The 18,205-nt window shown below is 45.0% G+C and overlaps 6 protein-coding genes across 6 annotated transcripts; 5 read left to right on the top strand and 1 right to left on the bottom strand.

Moving 5' to 3' along the window:
• BDV37DRAFT_259679 (uncharacterized protein) lies at positions 1–2,001 on the top strand (the record flags this gene model as incomplete). The annotated part of the gene is made up of 4 exons (XM_032083163.1): positions 1–528; positions 577–799; positions 852–1,394; positions 1,452–2,001. Coding segments are annotated over 4 exons (1,519 nt in total), but the record flags the coding sequence as incomplete, so codon positions are not given.
• Positions 2,002–6,681: 4,680 nt separating this feature from the next.
• Positions 6,682–9,787, top strand: BDV37DRAFT_297545 (patatin-like phospholipase family protein; the record flags this gene model as incomplete). Its single annotated transcript, XM_032090346.1, has 6 exons — positions 6,682–7,708; positions 7,770–7,812; positions 7,843–8,648; positions 8,706–8,757; positions 8,812–8,838; positions 8,887–9,787. 6 exons carry the CDS (start codon positions 6,682–6,684, stop codon positions 9,785–9,787), a joined length of 2,856 nt encoding a protein of 951 aa, XP_031937098.1.
• A 671-nt stretch (positions 9,788–10,458) lies between these two features.
• BDV37DRAFT_259675 (uncharacterized protein) lies at positions 10,459–11,108 on the top strand. The gene is made up of 3 exons (XM_032083162.1): positions 10,459–10,728; positions 10,793–10,810; positions 10,877–11,108. The coding sequence occupies exons 1-3, from the start codon at positions 10,469–10,471 to the stop codon at positions 11,016–11,018; spliced, it is 420 nt and encodes a 139-aa protein (XP_031937097.1). The 5' UTR covers positions 10,459–10,468; the 3' UTR covers positions 11,019–11,108.
• Positions 11,109–11,546: 438 nt separating this feature from the next.
• BDV37DRAFT_259673 (uncharacterized protein) lies at positions 11,547–12,583 on the top strand. The gene is made up of 2 exons (XM_032083161.1): positions 11,547–12,115; positions 12,165–12,583. The coding sequence occupies exons 1-2, from the start codon at positions 11,610–11,612 to the stop codon at positions 12,490–12,492; spliced, it is 834 nt and encodes a 277-aa protein (XP_031937096.1). The 5' UTR covers positions 11,547–11,609; the 3' UTR covers positions 12,493–12,583.
• Positions 12,584–14,227: 1,644 nt separating this feature from the next.
• On the top strand, positions 14,228–14,894 carry BDV37DRAFT_287305 (uncharacterized protein; the record flags this gene model as incomplete). Its single annotated transcript, XM_032088080.1, has 5 exons — positions 14,228–14,366; positions 14,417–14,506; positions 14,558–14,626; positions 14,682–14,771; positions 14,824–14,894. 5 exons carry the CDS (start codon positions 14,228–14,230, stop codon positions 14,892–14,894), a joined length of 459 nt encoding a protein of 152 aa, XP_031937095.1.
• Positions 14,895–15,556: 662 nt separating this feature from the next.
• On the bottom strand, positions 15,557–18,199 carry BDV37DRAFT_297543 (uncharacterized protein). The gene is made up of 5 exons (XM_032090345.1): positions 17,003–18,199; positions 16,233–16,947; positions 16,126–16,187; positions 15,914–16,079; positions 15,557–15,866 (listed from the first exon to the last, which is right to left on the bottom strand). Exons 1-5 carry the CDS (start codon positions 17,489–17,491, stop codon positions 15,712–15,714), a joined length of 1,587 nt encoding a protein of 528 aa, XP_031937094.1. The 5' UTR covers positions 17,492–18,199; the 3' UTR covers positions 15,557–15,711.
• Positions 18,200–18,205: the final 6 nt, after the last annotated feature.

The raw sequence follows: 18,205 nt of genomic DNA, 5'->3' as shown, positions 1-18,205 counted from the left end.
TATCTGCAATCTTAGCAAATACAAGGATGGTGTTCCCTCGGATCTACATATCCGAGTCCTTCAATCGCTTCAACAAGTTCAACCTGAAGCGAGCGCAGAATCTACCAACCAGAACTATTGGTCGGATGGGTCGATGTGGGTACAGATACTCAAAATAAGCGATTCTCGTCAAGGCCAAAGTACTGTACAGAACATGCTCGAATATATAGGAGCTTGGGAGTGGTACAATACTCAGTTGGAGCTTGCGAAGAAAACACTCAGAACTAAAAAGAATAAATCAGTAGGGGAGCGCGGTGCGGCGTTGCATGTAATGAATCAAATACAGAACAGATGGATCAGCGGAGTGGGAATAGTCACTCCGCATGAAGATGAGTATAATTCTCTGTCAAGAAGTGGCTCTTCCAGTATAACTGGGGAGGGGAAACATCTGCAGCGAAAGCGGATTAACACGCAGCTCTATCGAGGAAAGATGTGTACCAAACTCGTGAAAGAACTTGGTCTTGGAATATTGTTCGATCGAAATATCTGGTAAGAGCCAAGATAGTGTTGATATCTTTCGTTACTGATATAGATTAGGGTCTATGTTAAATCGAAGATAGAGCAGCTTGATACCTTGGTAAAGGATATCGAAGCCGATACTAGATATATGAAGCTGCTCCAGATTCTCAGTCCACAAGTAGAACAACTTGTGAAGAATGGGTCACCAAATCTTCATATTTTCTACGAGGACCTAAAAAAGGCAGAACTACTCTCCGAAAACGAGCTCCGTGAACTGGAAGAATGTTTTGCCTTGGAAGGAGTAGGTAACTAGCCCACGACAGTCAGAGTATATGTTAATTCCATCACCGAAGGACCCCCTGCCTCATGGTCAGCTCGAGTCAAAAATTGATCGTCTGATCAAAGATGTCAATATAAAGGTACTGGATCAGACAAGATTTGGACGTGATGATACGATTGCAATCAACGATGGTATAGAGATACCGTGCGATATCTTCGACCGACTTCGCCCAGGCAAATGGCTGAATAGTTGGACTATCAATGCTCTCATGCAAATCTCCGATAAACCTGCTTTTGTTAGGCATAGTCTAAGTATCCCGTTGGATGAAGAGAGTGGCAACGGTAATTTTCGGCCGATCAAACGCCCCCTAGGAGCCTGGGCCAAAAAGATGGCTGGGTTTCGGGAAAAGGCCAGGGATCCCTCTGGAGTCCTGGCCCCTTTGGTTTTCTTTTGCCCAATCAACCATGGAGGGAGACATTTCTCGTTACTTGAGATCAATGACCGGGAGAAGGTTATACGCCATTATGATTCGAGGGCTAAGACTGCTACCAGACTCCGAATGGGAGATATAATTAAAAAGCAGTTTGGCGATTTGAACTTCTCCTACACAGAAGTGGTAAGTATCAGTCCTCATCTATAAGTGCCTTGCAAAGTACTAATACGACTGACATAGCCTACTCCGCAACAGGTCGATGGCTGGAGTTGCGGAATCAGGACGGTTTGGAATTTCCGGCGTTTATCGAACAATCTCTCAATTGGAGCAGGCGATACCGCGCTGAATCCAGACCGGATGATACTAGAAATCGTAGAGGGGCTGACAGCCTGCGTGGAGGGTGGCGCGATGACAAAATATGTTCGACGGAGACGCTCAGAGCGAGAGAGGCGACTGGTGACCTGAAACAAATAACGATAAGTTATACCGGAGATTGAAAAACAGTAAGTGATGGAAGTGGTGATTCTCTGAATACGCTGTTCTCAATGCATAAATGAACATTCATTAAGCAAGAGGGAATTAGCCACCAGCTGATCATTAGGGAGGCGTTATTATAATCAGTGACTAGCCTTGGTGACTAAAAATGTGGCCTCGGCAGTATTGAAGATAATTACTTTCTATTTTTCATCCAACAGCGGTGGTTGGATAGTGCCAAGTCAAGAAGTCAACAATGAAATGGACGAATGTCCAACCTGCGTATCGAAATCAAAACGAAGCACGGTGGCGAGAGTGTTTTCTTAAAATTCCTCAAGTACAGTTCGTAGGTCAACCTCTCAGCCTGTAAGTTAATATATGTCTACTTTACAGGGACTACGTACTATCTGAAGCTCAGGAAGGCTAACTCTAGGAGATGGGAGGTTCGATATAAAAGTTGAGATAAGCGATGCGATGAATACTTACTTTGCTAGCCTACTACTTTTATATAAAAGAGATGATTCGATTAAAAATACATATTAATGACCAATGAGACGCACTAGGCCATATAAAGTGCCCCAGCACTTGGGAAAATCCATTCCTTGATTTATACAAACCCGTTAAACTCGCGGCTCAGGTTATCTAGATTAACCCCGATATATATATAGTGATGCTCTCGGAAGTCTGTATAATTATTTCAGAGTTTAGAGCCCAACACGTCGACATTCCCTCACCAGCTAGTCTTCCTATCTCTTTAAACTCGATACTAGGGAGATTTCGATTCTGTTTTCAATGAGCTTCCCTGGAACAAGACTTAAGCTATACGTACCTGATGACACAGATGTATAGCTGTCCGCTTTGAGGCAGCAACGACTGAGCAACCAGGCTCGTAGATATGCAGTTGGGGCATTCTGTTCAAGTGGCATATCGGATAGATGATATCGGTCAAGTCTACGTTGCGCTCATTTGGTTGACATATTATATTCATCTATGACGGTCAGTTAGAAGGAAATATCTATCCAGGAATGCCACGCACAATACTGAGATCCCCAAGACCAATCATTTGCGGCAAGGCTGTTAGGCTTGCCAGGACCATATTTTGCATCATTCGTCCGTGTGAATTCTCGCCTCTGGTTGCCACGGATAAATACCTGCTCGGGAAAAAGAATATATAAAAGCAATGGTATCTATAATAAAGGTTTAAGAAGGCCTTGGAGAGGTTGTGATTTATATATAATCTAGACCGTCTAGCAGTGATACTTTAAGAGCAAGGGAAAGAAGCTGTGACACACTCTCAATTCGCCTTTAGAGAATACCCAGGATGCAAGCGCTCCCTACCCTCCTTTTTACTTTCCAGCAGAAAGTACCTGCTATAATTAGGCAATCGCCGATACCATTGGCCAACCTATGGCCTCTTTTTAGTACGTCCCGCCGTCTAAAGTCTAACAATGGAACCGGTAGAGATCCCTGTCGCTGCATTGCTCAGTAATAAGACAACCTATGTAAGTGGCCACGGTTTCACTCATCTTTGCTGTTTATATCATCGTGGTCGGTTACATCGCTATCCACCAGATAAGCCGAGCTTTACCGTAAGCGCCTTAGCCAATGGAGGAGGTCTTGATATAATTTCTCCCGTTGGGCCTGCGCTAGTGGCCTAGTAAGGCTGCGCCGCAGCTGGAAGCGATCATGTGATACATTTGACTGGTAGAGATGATTCCACTAGCAGTAGCGTTAGCCGTAATCACCCGTCCTCCAATTGCAGAGTAATATGGAATACGAAAGGCTATCTGTCTGTCGTGGTCGTTCAAAAAGTTGAATTATGAATTACACTAGATCTAGTAACATCATCTGTCTATCCACGGTGATTTTCTGTTGGGCTGGGCTTTTTAGACCCTTGTTCAACACAACTATTATTTCTACTAGCCTATTCTGGACAAAGGGAATTCGAAACTTTATACAGGTTTAGTAACACTCCAATTCAACTGACAGATTTGGAAGCGATGTAAGGCCTAGCACAATAGCCTTTGCTACCACTGCGATATCTCGCAGGTATTATGTTGCAGGGGTATATCCACTTCGCCCTCCCCCCGAATCCTCCACATAGTATACTCTAGCCAAAGATTGATTTCCTTCCCACACTGTCTGTTTTCAGCACCCATTTCATCCAGAAGTGGTCAGAATGTATAACGTACCCTATCAACGATCTCCTGGTCCTCCAATGTAGGCTCTAGTAGTATATCAATCCCAGGAATTGAAAGTCTGTCTATGAATGCATAGACTTTGCTTTTTTCTAGGTGCCGTGCACTTCTGCCGAGGCCATTTTTGACTCGGAGGTCTGCGATCTTTCCTTCCACACCAGCCTTCGTGCGGTTGAACATACGGTGGCTGAGAAGCATAACGATGTCGTGTTGTCGGACACCTATGACGGAAAAGTATAAGATAGTTGCAATTTCTTCATCCGTCCATTCATATCCGGCCATCCTGTCATTTGATTATGGATGTTTGCGTTCTAGAGGAGAGGAGACGCTTGGTTTATATAGGCCCTCCCTTTCAAAGATTAATACCATGGAGAGACCAGAGGATTATTAACAAAGTTTAAGACAATTCAATAAGCAAACCTAAATACAATAGGTCTTTTAGGCTTGATATAACCCCGCCTTGCACTACATAGTCAGTCCACAACACTCCCAGGTATAACTGGCTATAAGCTCAGTAAAAGCATTATTTTTTATTTGTAAAAACATGATTGATATTTGGTAGCTACTCCAATGTTAGTGTTATCACGTCAATATCGGGAATAAGAAACAAACCTTGAGAAGCTCTGGCCCATCACTGGGTGTGAGGTATGAGAAAAAGTCGCCCTCTAGTGTAGATGACATGAGTGCGTAAACTGCATTTTCGTCCCATAGGCTTCCTTGGTCCGAACAAAGCTCTGGTCGTTCCACGCGTATTCGGCTGAGTTTTCCCTTCACTGCGTGTTCAGTTCTCTCGTACTGTAGTGCGACTGGTGTTCCATCGATTGCGCTTGTTTGAATTCCTCGCACTTCGGCGATTTTGTTGGTTAGAAATCGAGCAATTTCTCCACAGTCCATTCCCCACATATTAAGAACGACAGCAACGACGGTCTCCTCTGGCGTCCATAATAATCCTTTCATTATCGCAAGTGTAGATTGTTTTGGAAGCACTCAGTTGCTGTTCCAGCTCCATTTTATACTTGCGGCGCCGCATTATAACCAAAAAAAATACCATTACTGTAATTGTTCAAAGAATAGAAATATGCATATTCCATATCGGTAGAGATGCCTCTTGTATATCGATGTCCTGCGGCGTTTGAACAATAATCTACTATACTAGGGTTCACATCCTGATAAGTGGGGTGCTTTTCTTGTACTGGTCCAAATGGCCCCACTTGATCTGCGCCGCGGCTGGGTAAGGTAACGCCCGAGCATGGTGTGAAACTCTGTCGCAGGACCATGCTTTCCCCTTTTCGTCGAACCAATCGGTGTTGTGGGCGGGATAAACCTTGCCGCAGGAACACTCTTGGCCACGCTTGTATCCCATCTATACACCAATCTTGGGATCATAGCATCCGGACATCCATATTCACTAGGGATTTGTCATATCGCCTCACTGAAAAAAGTCTTCTGTGCTCGCAATTGGACTGAGTCGCAATCGTAGCCGTCATTTTCCTGATCATGTCTAACTTGCATGCGGGGCAAGATACGAACTTACATGCTCTTATTCGACAGCGCAAACCATTTAGTGGACAAATAAATATGATGATCAGCTCCAATCGCGTTTAATGCCCTTTCAGCTTGCCAGGAGCGGTTCCATCATGACTCACTTTTTACCCTGTTACAGTCTAATAATAGAATGTTATTTCCATACTATCTTCTTTACTCAGGCGGTTCACGTTTTATCTACTGCTTTTCTTTTTAGTGCCTCTCTAAACATCATTTATATTATATACTATATTCAGAAGCGTCCTTTAGTTGGGCAGTTTCTGGAATCTTTACTTGACAACATGTCTACAGAACCTGCCACTGTTACAACGGACGCCGCAAAGAAGCCGTGTATGACGGAGGTGTGTATATTTTATAACCGGGTTATTGAGGAAATAATGTTGCTGATACTAAACAAGCTGTTCCGCGTGAGACACATCTCCTACCTGCAACATATCCTTCGAGAGTTGGCCGCTGCTAGGGGACAGGATCAGCGCTCTATGTCAGAATATATTCAATCCCAAGCCATTACGATCAATGAGGTATCCACAGCCAAGAGGCTATGCGAGTCAGAATTGCAATGTGAACAGAGTGCGCATGCGCAGACAAGACAGGCGCTGGAAATTGAGAAACAGCTGCGCCTAGAAGCAATGGCCACTCTGACTAGAAATCACTACGACCTCCTTACGTATCAGGCGGCACAGTCTGCTTTACAACAGGCTTTGGATGTCGAGAGAAAACGTCTAGAAGATATGGCACTGCAGCTGGAGTGGGCACAGAAAAAGTTCTTTCTAGTTGATAGCTTAGTCGATTCCATGCTCCTCCAGGAGGATAGTCAGCTGGATGTTTCCGACCGATCTAGGCAGGTGACGGATGTAATACTGGACATGGAAGATAAAATGGAGGCCCAATATAGGGCCATGCTACGGGAAAGAGAGGGAAGGATTGCGCAGTTGGAATGCGTACTTTACAAACATGGGGTTGAATTTGGTATCTCTTCTGGGGAGCAACGCGGAACAGAATAATTAGTATGTAAACTGTGCAATATACTCTACATTATACCAGTGGTGCTGCCATTGTTACTTTTCTTATGCTTATACATATAAAATAGCGTCTTTTATGTGGTGCAATAATTCTGTGGCTACACTAAAAAGTGTGTTGCGTCACAACACCACACTTTTTCAATTCCATCGAAAATTGTGGCACTATACTCGGACATATAAAAAATACCTGGCTGGTGATATCTAGTATTAGGAGCCTAATATCTTTCCATTATGGCGAAGTGCGAGCATAACTTCTGGATAGAGCTGGTAAAGCACAAGGCTGTGCCGCAGCTAAAAAGTGCGTCCAGGCTTGCGCGGCTGGTTGGAGAGCTGCCCGAACCAGCGGCGCAATCGCCGCAGATGGTATTTTTCATGGGTCGTAAACTAAAAGACCAAGCACTGCGGCAATTGTGCCGCAGCAATTACCGTGGGCAGTCTCGCCACAGGCGATCCATCACGCTGCGCTCTGACAATCGCACGTTACATACCCGGCAGCCTCGCTTTTTCGCCGATTGTGATCCTACCAATCGCGTGCTGCCAACAGCCATTGACAGTGTGTATCACTGCCATGAAGAGCGTGTTTACCCGTTGGAATTGCCTGCGGTGGAATATTCCTTACACGATATTATCATGTCACGATTGCTTTTCCTTGTAGTGGATGTGATCTGCATATTTGCGGACGATGTTGGTGGCTTGGAAGGTGTCCGACAACTTCTGTCTACTTGGATAAATATTGGATCTTCTTCCTCCCTTCCACATACGGTTAGACCCAGGGTCATCGTTGTAACCAGCAGCCAGACCGAAAGTATCACTCACAGCCTGCTGGACGAAGAAGACTTTATCTTCCAACTTCTCCATGTAGGTAAGCTACAGTTTTTCTCAGCTTTCGGGGATATACAAATCTCTCGACTGCCTGCCGAAGAACTTTCCCCTGATGCTCGTTATATAACGCTTGGTGGAGATATATCCCGCCAACTCCAGATTGCTAAGAACGATCGTGACTATCATGGTGTTCTGTTTTCCGGAAAACATCTAAATGCGTTCTTTGAGCTTGCCCTGCAGCATGCAACAGCGCAGTTGCTTCGTCCATTTAATTTCATACTGGCTGCGCGTCAGAAGAACCCCATCGACGGGGCCTTTACATCTCACCTTATCAATTTCCTGAAGTTGGGAAACCAGACACGGGCACCATATGATGAAATGGCGTCCTATGTCGCCTCTGCTATATTGATGGATGCCTACCCCCCCGGGATGCATGGTGAGTACTTGTCTCCACCACATCTATTATCCTTTGGGAGTCAGTGCTAATATCAGGAAAGGGTTTAATCCTGCAGATGTCTTCCACAAACTTTACGGAGACACGTGTTATCGGGCACTGCGGAAATGCTATAGCACTGATGCCCTCGCGACTCTGCAGTGCACCCGAATAAAAGGACATCTAACTATGCTGTTTGACAGGATGGTGGAAACCTTGAAACCATCGTCGGAGATTCATAAACATAATCTGGCGCAGCAGCAAAAGTATTGGCGCTGGACAAGGTCAAATGTTACCTGTCTATTCTGCCTTCGGCGCTACCCCGAGCACACCCAGGTGTGTGGCCACGCGATATGTGACACATGCACAGAGATATTTGGAGAGCCAGCGCCACATAGTGAAGCCGAGTACCTTATTCGGGACTGTATATTGTGTGGCACCTTGAAACATCTCACTATTCGGCTTGCACCGCCAACCGCCGCGCCGCGGGTATTGAGTATTGACGGTGGGGGACCTCGCGGTATCATTCCGTTGGAAAATCTGGAGATACTGCAAGAGATTCTTGGACCTGAGATCCCCTTGGTCGATATGTTTGAACTAAAAGCTGGAACCAGTGCCGGGGGTATCATAGTTCTTAGCTGGACTATTCTCCGCCTTTCCATCTCGCAGTGCAAGAAAATGTTTCAATCACTGACAAAAAGCGCACTATCTCCAAAGTGCAAGAAAGGGTTGCTCAGCCGATGGCTGTCCGATGAGACTTACGATAGTCAGGTGTTTGAGAACATACTAAAGGAGCACTACGGGCCAACACGGCGGCTTTTTGACCCACCACCATCGTTAGTATGTTCTGGAAAGGTCGTGGTCACAGCAAGTTCGATTAGTGACGGGGCACCATTCATTTTCACCAATTACAATGGTGCAGCTCCTCATCGAGCAGAGCCAGGTACGTTATGCATTCAAGTCAGAGGAAACGCAGAGACGACAGTACTGATAGTAATAGTTTGTGGTAGACTGCGGCCGAATGTCGACGATGAGCCTTTTATTTGGCAGGTGTAAGTTTTGAAACAACGCTCATCGGCCATTGGGTCTAACATTAGATACTTTAGTGCGCGTGCTACCTCTGCTGCTCCACCGTATGTCAGGTGAAGTCTTTGTCACGCACTGAGCTAATAGTCTCATAGTTTATTTTCTACGATTGATCTACCCGGCATCGGAACATTTCAAGATGGCGGTATGGGGCGCCACAACAACCCTGTTAACCTAGCGTTGTCAGAGTCAAAGCACTTGTGGCCTAGTTCCCCCGGCCCTGATGTTGTTATTACCCTTGGAACTGCGTCTGAAACAAGGCCCTCACGGCCATCAAGTTTTCGGAATATTGTCGTGGATGGGTGGGTTCCTCGCGTGTACCGCTCTCTAAGGGCGAGCTTTGACGGCCGTACTACATGGAAGGAACTAGAGGACCGTTTGGACACAGGATCCCTCGATAATTTCTTTAGGTTCGATGTGAGCCTTCCGAATGAGCTGCCTGCAATGGACAATACCAAGTGTATGGAGCACTTGTCCCGTCAAGCACGAAAGGAAACAAATGAGTGTTACGATATCAGAGCCTCGGCATTAGCCTTGCTTGGATCATGCTTTTTCTTTAAGCTAGAAGCTATGCCAGATTATCGAGATGGTCTTTTCCTTTGTAGGGGAACGATTCGATGTCGTGCAAGCGCACGACCTCTCCTGAACCGCCTACTAGAGATGGAGCCGAACACACGGGGATTCTATAAGGACAATCTGGAGTTAGGCCTTCCTTTATCAGCTGATGATATATGTGCTACGTGTCATCGATACTGTTTACCAGTTCGGTTCTTGGTTCGAGATCTCTACGAAAAGTTTTCTCTGTCTCTACGACTTGAAGGAACGGCTCGTCGATTGAGCGCTTTCCCAAATACAATACAGTGGTTCATAGATCAACAAAGACTTGATTGCCCTTTTGGATCAGCAAACCACAATATACCATTTCAAATGGAGTGTCCGGATTGCAGTACTCATGCCTTGGAAAAAGGTAGAAAGAGGAAGTATATCGAGATTTAATAGTGTCTCACATCTTATCAAGTACCATCATGTCCTTATCAAATTCCTCTTTCTGGGTAACATGCTCAAGTTGTGCAATACACTTGCGCAGAACTCTATTGTAGTCTGAAAGTATCAATCTTAGCTGCTGATTTTGCTGGCGTAGCCTTTCAATTGATGCTTGATCCTCCTCTCGGTAAAGTCGGTGTTTCTCCAGCTCCTGGGCCAGGTTTGAGATGGTCTCGTTTAGATTCTGAGGTCCAGTTCTATCTTTATCCATAGCCCTCTGCTTTTAGAATTAGCGGAATCCTGTGTTATTAGATTAAATCACTTACAATATGTATAGAAAGGTTTGGGTAACAACTGGATGGCACTGGAAGAAACGGGCTTACACAGAACTGGCTTATTTCTATTGAGTGTACAGATAACTTCATTCAGAGAGGGAGACTCCAAAAAAGAGGGAGGGAGGCGCAGGGAACAAGATCAATTAGGAACCCCGCTATGTACCCAGCATGCACCCGCTTTCTATGGTAAGCGAGATCCCTGCCCTGTTAGCGCTAGTGTAAACCCAGAGTAATGCCGCCTTTCTAGCCATGCTTTTTGCAAAAGGCCATAATTTTTGATGTAGTATCTCCGTATAAAAGGTGTCGTGTTGACAGCTTTGATTTCAGTCAAGCCAATCTCACTCACTTCCACTACACAATGCAGGCACCTTATATCGAAGAAGAAATCGAACAACTGCTTCAGGAGCTTGGTGGCCTACCCCCAGACACCGCGGGGTACGACTTTGCACTTGATCCGTCGGTTCTTACATCAAACATTCAAGATGAGGCTTCTCTTTCTTATTTTACCCCCCTTCCTTCCATATTGGAAGATTCCACTAGCTCCATGAACAGCGACGCGGGGCTTAATGAAGCCAGATTACGTGATGTAGAAGAGCAGCTTAAGAGCTCCCAGGCTGAGTAGGTCAACTTCTAATATTTTTCTATATCTTTGTTATTAGGCAGTTGCTAATCTTTCATACAGGATTGAGTCTCTCATGAAGTATGTGTCTTTTGCTTTTCCCGGTTCTATTTTTCCTTCACTGCTTCTGACACTGAATAACTTTAGGACCATGATGCGCATAAAGGCATATTTGTCTGACTTGCATCCTTGGACACTAGAGATTACCGAGGCACTTGATAAGCTGGGTGAAATCCCCTCTACTACCACTGAACATATGCTCCCTATCGGAGACGATGATGAGGTTTAAATCATACTGAAAGAGTCAATCTGCTGCTTCCTGTATTTATCTGTCCATCTATTTTAGTTACTCTTTCCTTAAGCTTTGCTTATATCTCTGTCTACAACCCTTTCTCTATGTTTTCAGTAAAATACAAAGTTGTACGAATATATGATACCAAATGTTGGGGCATTGCTATGAACACCCGACGAAATAGGCACTAGAAATAGTAACGCATGGTAGCTCCACATCATTGAGTTTACACTAATGCGCGTTCCACACAACAACTGTGGTCCTTTTGTCTTTTGTCTTGGCTTACTGCGACTAATATAACGTAGAGCCAATAACATTCCAGAATATTTGGCCCCACCCAGGATGCTCTGCAATGGCCAACTACTACTGCATCTAAAAGTCATGGAGGAACGACAGTCCCACTCAACTCTTAACAATTCGATATCGAAAGGAGCCAGAACAAGGCGTATTTTTCCACTTTGGGCTCCCCGAGCCTGCATATCCCGTGACGGTATATCTACATATATAACAGTCCTGTTGCCCGAAGCAGCTCCCACGCTTTCAAGCTTTCACGATATTCCACTACCAATTTACACTCCCTGTCCCATAATGGACATCAAATCCCTTTTGAATAAAGAAGATAATTGCAGTGATTCCAATCTTCCCTCTACCAACCAGCAACCGCAGCTCGAAACAAGGAGGGATACGCTGCAGGGACGCAATCAGTGCGACTTTCCACCGTATCACACAAACCTAGCATCCCAGAATGTAACATCCATACCTTTATCAGTACCATCAAACGCCAACCGGTTAAGGGCGCCTCGTGCTAGATATACGACCGAAACGTCCCGTCAATCTACTATAGTATGCAACTTATGCATGGTACATTCAAGGTCGAGGACCTCAAGAGCAACCTTCCGTCCCGCCGATGATGCTGCCATTATCTATTTATCTGAATCTATCCGCAGGTCTCCTAGAATAGCCATGCAGCTTGCATTACGACGAGGTCAAATGGCCACAGACAAGAGAAGAGACATTCTCTATGCATACCAGCCAGAAAGGTCCTGCTTGAGTTGTCGCTATGTGGAGTTGAACTTGATGAAGGCTAGGTGGCAGTGAGTTAGTCACGCATGTCCGAGACTTTAAATGCTGATTGTAGAGCAGGTATCAGGGTGCCTCTTGGAAGGCTAGTCGGAGGGGGGAGGGTCTGAAGGTCTCCATCGTCATTCCTCCGCCACTACGAGTTCAGCTGGGGGATACATTCTATTTTCCCCTGGCTCTTCGGGCTCTCAAGGATACCATTGAGTTGTCTGCGAGGCTGAAGATTGGTGATATTGATTCCACCTTAGACTTTAGGAAAACTATGGTCTCTCGGGAAACTTTCTTTCTTTTAAACCCTCCGGTGCTGAATCTGCGGGGTGTTTGGAGTATCATGATCCGTATTCAGAGTCAAACTGAATCAAGCTTTATGAATTTCGATATTTATGTATAAACCTTGGATTATGTATAGTTTTATCTACATCTGGCTCTAGCTAGAACGGTATGGGAGAATAACAGTTAACCAAACAAGGATCAGATCTTACATCTCTAAAGATAGTATCCAGGAAATAATATACAAAAACACGCGTGGTTCATAGAGGTTATGCAGTATTTGTATAGCCAATGACGTGTACGTCTGTTGGTGTTTCTATATATATATTAGCCACTGTTGCAGTTGAAAAAAAATCATGGCCTTCGGATTATTATTTAATCTAAACATTCCCTGACGGAGTAAATCATGTCTAGCTGACATTCGCTTACCTTGACTGTTACTACCGCGTCCAACATGTGCAAACTATATATAAAGATCGCGAAAAAACTTGCAAGAAAGTTCGGGCTTGTCGTGGTAGACCTTACCGTTGTCCGATACCGCCGCGGAGAAATGAGAATCATCCGCTCTACATTTCCTCCATTTGATGACCAGGATATGGTAAGTCGCTACGATTCTTAAAACGATAAAAACTAACGTTATAGGATAATACCGAGTCTCATTTCTGCTCAGCTGAACGAAGACAGTTGAACATACCTCCCTCCTATGAATCACTGGAGAAGGTATTGGGATGATTTGCCGGCATATGGATAGTGTTGTATATTATGCCCCATTTTCTATATTTTCCCTATTCCTTTTGCCGTGCTCAGCTGGCATTTATAAATCCATATCTATATAACTATTGAATGAAATATACTCTAATATTCTCAGCATTGTTCTAGGGTAGAAAGGTGGCCTTTCTCTGTGCCGTGATCTTGGCTACGGCTAGCTATGTAATTCCCACCTGGAGTTGTTTTATTCCCTTTAATATAGCTAGCTGCACATCATTTCCTGATCGGCTGAAATGCCTGGACTAGTTTGTTAGGGTTACATTTGACTCATCAGTCTAGGTTTGGTCGATTGGTGATGGATTGGTTAAAGTCTAATTTAAAAATAGGCAATCGCCCAGCTAGCATGGAGAATTTAATCAAATCATACTCCACAACATTGTTCCCAAAGAATAGTATGTTGTCTATACAGTAACCATAAACTTCAGGCAATCATGCAATAATTGAACTGTCACTAGGAGCAACTCTATAGTGGAAACACCAGACAAAGCATTTTATTATACATTCCAAAGAACTTCGAGATAGGGCAACCCTTGACCGAAATCCTCCGGATTCCTGGCCGGCTGTGTCTCCGACGAGTCGAAGAGCAACAAATATTAACAGCCAAGTGGCCAGGGAGTGCCAATACTCACCCTCTGGAAGACTGATACACTTTCTGCAGGACAAGATATCATCTCCTGCTACCAAAGCCAATCATTCAACATATCACTTTATACCACGGCTCACTAAGGCCTCGAAATAGCCTTACCCCTCACAATTATACGCACAAATCCTGGTGTTGATGTCTCGTGTGGGAGCGATAATGACGAATGATAGGATAATACTTTTATTCGGGATTTCCTATCTGTTTCATTATCACCCTCATACCACCTCCTAGGCTGAATCTATCAGCAGGTCCAGTTTATGGCATAAGAAGAGCTTCGGGATCACGAGTCTGCCTGGGGAGTCTCTAATATTTAAAGGACGTGAAAGAACCTCTAGGTCGACCTTTTTCTACATACAAACACATCACTGCCCGACCTCTACGTTTTCTTGACTTCTCATCAAACTATTACTGAAATATGTCTGACTTCATTCTTCTTTATACTACCATGAGGCCAGGATCATCAGAGACGGATGATGCCTTCATGGCTCCTATGTATATTGAGTCATCGATTTGGTACGATGACGAGGGTCTGGAAAGTACTGAAAATGGACTTCCTGGAATAGGGTATTCAAGGAGCAGTATTCGTAAGTCACGCTATTTATCCTCAAGAATAATATTCCTGACGGTGCTGTAGAGCTTTCGGGTATACCGGACACAGGATATTCTACTTACGATGGCGACGATATCTCTACAAATCATCCTTCCCGCCCAGGTGACACCCTCGGTATGAAATAATATTTATTTATAAAGTGGTTGGTTACTGATCCAGCATTAGAAAACCCAATTACAATTGATACTTCTGATCACGACAACAATATCTATCCTGGTAGCTATTCAGGCGACAGTATTGGTATAATACTTCCTCTCCCCGAATTTCCATTGGCTAATATCCCTAATAGATAATCCTATTGAGTTGGATATCGCTAGTGATAGACACAGTAGCTGTGATACTGCTAGTGTGTATACTAGAGGGCCAGGTAGCACCCACGGTAAGCTGTGATTCTTATTACTGTTATGGTAAATATACTGATAATATTGAAGAGAGCCCAGTTCAAGTCGAAAACCTCGTAGACGGTAAGAAACCATCTACTCATTTCCTGAGACAGCAATAACTTTTATACAGGACGTTCACGCCAAGACCATTATGTATGCAAGATATGCTATGTGCACGATATTGATCTAACTCTAGGCTGCGGCCATACATTTTGCTATGCATGCTGCAATGAATATTTTCATCGATGTATCATGGGCGGTATGTACATACATATCGCCGCGCAGGACCTCTCTAATCAGCCCGAACCCCCCAAATGCCCGTTTTGTCGAAAGACTATTCCCGGAAAATATATTGATACAGAGGAGGCATCTCAGGAGGTAGAGGGTCGTTTCTTTTTTACCAAGTGCCTGGAGCAGGAGCAATGTTTCTTGAATGGCTACGCAATAGAAGGGATCAGGATGATATTACCGTAGCGGGTGGCTGGGTTGGTTTATCCGCCACGTGTTTCTGTTGACATGTACTGATCCTTGGGTGTTTCAATGTTTTTTAGTTGTTTGAAGATGCTATCTTGTTGTATTCCTTATATCTAAGGGCGTAATGAAGAAGGGTTTATTGGATGACAGCCTGCGCTAAAGAATACGTCCTAGACCGGGCAGGCTTTTTAATCACGGTTGGTTACAAACTTCAAGATATTGATATTGAATAACAGATAATATCCTTTTCCTGACCAGGAGGATAAAGGTAGGGTGTAGAATTACCAATCAAATGTTGCCGCACAAGATAATAGCCCGCTTTTCAATATCAGAAAGCCCAGTGCTAGCTCGCGTTTCGCTATCCTGGGATATTGAGAAGCATTCCGCCACCTTGGCTATAAAAGTCCCTCGACCCCTGCTTTCATAACCTCATAATCACCTTTACCACTCGCCAACAACATGCTAAACAGCTCCAATATGCTGCACCTTCCTCTTAGGGGCCCAGAAACCCCCTCTGCGCGCATGAGGCTGGTAGTCAGGCTCGTATAACTCGATTGGCGCATCTGACGCAATGGTGATTTTTCTTAGTTCATCCCGAGTCTCAGGATCAGCAGCAACTATTTAGTCCATTAGCAATAATAGTAAAAGATTAGGTACAACATACCGGACAAGAGAAGTTTTCCATAGCAGAGCTGGAGCTCTTTCTTCAGGATCCGATTAAAATCGGGCTTGCCATAAAATGCCGCCCCCCGTCGGCCATAATGTATGTTCTCACCTTCTTGATGAGCGCCGCTCGACTTGTGGAGAATATAAAGCGAGTAATGTAGAGCCTGAATATAATAAGTATGTGAAAGGAATGTGTTAAGGCTGTGTTACCAGGCTTTTTGAATCTTCTTCCAGGAGCTGATCCATCCAGTCGCAGACCCAATCCTCGTGATCTAGCACATCAGTCTCATGCGTCCATGCACCCAAGGGTGACTTACATTCTTCATCAAGTTGCCAAATCAAAGAAATTCGCTGTTTTCTTTTATGAACATGGTCCTTGTCCTCCTGTGTATCCAGCTGGCGTTGAACAAGCTCCCTTGCATAGGGCAACTGCGCAGCAATCCCGACACCGGTGGCAATCAGTAAGACGGAGTCGTACGGTTCAGTATCTTTGTGACGGCCATACGGCCCATCCAGTAAGACACGCAGGCGTTTGTGCGAACTGTCATTTAATGCCTTGGTAAACCCAGATTCGACCTTGGCCAGGACTGACACGCTAACTGCTTTGCCATCTGGCCCGTTCCTCCACCATATAACAGAGAACGGATGTGATTCGGCAAAGGAAAACAGTCGCACAGCAGGAGCGCGCATGTAGACGTACTGCCCTGGACGAACATTCCACGGCCGGGGCGGTTCGAATGTTAACTCAATGGCATCCTTTGTTTTCTTAAGGTCCGCTACCGCAAGAGATTTTCCAGTCATGGTATTGCGAAACAGTTGAAGAGAGAGATGAACTGTAGAACTTAGGAGGAAAGAACCAACGGCGGTTATTAGGCATATACCACCATATCCAAGGCGTCTTTTTAAATGTAACCATGCAGTAACTGCAAAAAAGATTCCAAGAATAGAGTGAATTTTTGAAGACACTTCATAGGACCATTGGTGGACTCTGATCGCTGTTCCCACTAGCATTACCGCAAGAGCAACGGCTGCCTATATTACAATGAGTATAGAGAGCTTTCGGATAAGATCAAGGGTTATGCTCAACCATAAATCCATATCGTTGAATCCGATCCGCTAGGCTGAACGCCACTTCTCGCAAAGCAAGTACCACGTGGAGAATGCTTTGTAGAGTGGCCATTATCCCAAACGTTCGGTGCATACTAATGTATGTAGACAGTGATATTCCACACAGTTTAGCTGCCAGGCTAAACTGGGGGACACAAAGAGTGGGTATCAGATGCAGGACGGCGAGTAGAGCTGCACGAGAGCTAGCTGCCGCGAGTCCAGAGACACCCAGTATATTAAACACCAGGGTGCCCCCGAAGTAAAGTACGTGTAGTATGGCTTGTAGTCGGGTAATTGGGCCCCAGAACCGCCGCCGGCGAAAGAGATAAGGAAGTGTTAGACACTTATGAAGCAGCAGAATCAACTGTGGGTTAAACAGAAAGATGAAGCACCGGGCCATGTATCCTTGCAGAAGGAGCATGGCTGCAAAGCCAGCAGCAACATAGGTGTAAACCATCAGAGCATCCATGGCAAGGCTAGAGGATAGATAAACACAACATGCTGACTGTAGTTAACAGGGAAGGGGCCAGTTTTACTATAGAATAGGCCACATTCAAATATTCATCGAGTGTGGCGGGCCGTAGGGTACCAAAGTCCTTGTGCACACGGTATTTTTTCTGAATGAAGTGAGCCCGGGTAGAGCTAACCAGGTATCAGACAACCATGCTAAACTCATGCGCATAGTGGCCTTCCATGTGGCAGAGAAACCCATATGCTAAAGGAGTTTATACTAGCCACTGATTATAGAATGCCACGGTCATAACTATTCGAGTTCACGATATGCATGGCTTTCCACAGGGCCAGAGTTTCCCTAGAGCCAAGTTGGCCGCATGGTGTCCACGGATTCGCAAAATGTGGCATTTCATATGATAAGTACTTCCGTGCGGAGCCCGGATGACGCACAAAGCATCGACAGAACATGGCTGTCCATGGGGCCAGAATTACCTCATGCTCAAAATGTCCGCAGGGTACATACAGTGAGGCAAAAATTGTGGCTGTCCGTAGGGTGACGATTCCCAGACGGTCAAATTCTCCATATGGTGCCCATAGGTTCATAAAAGTGTGGCTCTCCGTAGGGCATCCATTCCCCAACGACCAAACTCTCCATATGGTGTCCACAGCTTCGTAAAAGTGTGGCTGCCCATAGGGCAAGGATACCCCGGTGCCTGGAATGGCCGCGCGA

The sequence above is a fragment of the Aspergillus pseudonomiae genome, assembly GCF_009193645.1.
Source record: "Aspergillus pseudonomiae strain CBS 119388 unplaced genomic scaffold BDV37scaffold_90, whole genome shotgun sequence".
NCBI lineage: Eukaryota > Fungi > Ascomycota > Eurotiomycetes > Eurotiales > Aspergillaceae > Aspergillus > Aspergillus pseudonomiae.
This window is presented reverse-complemented; position numbering and strand designations above follow the sequence as displayed.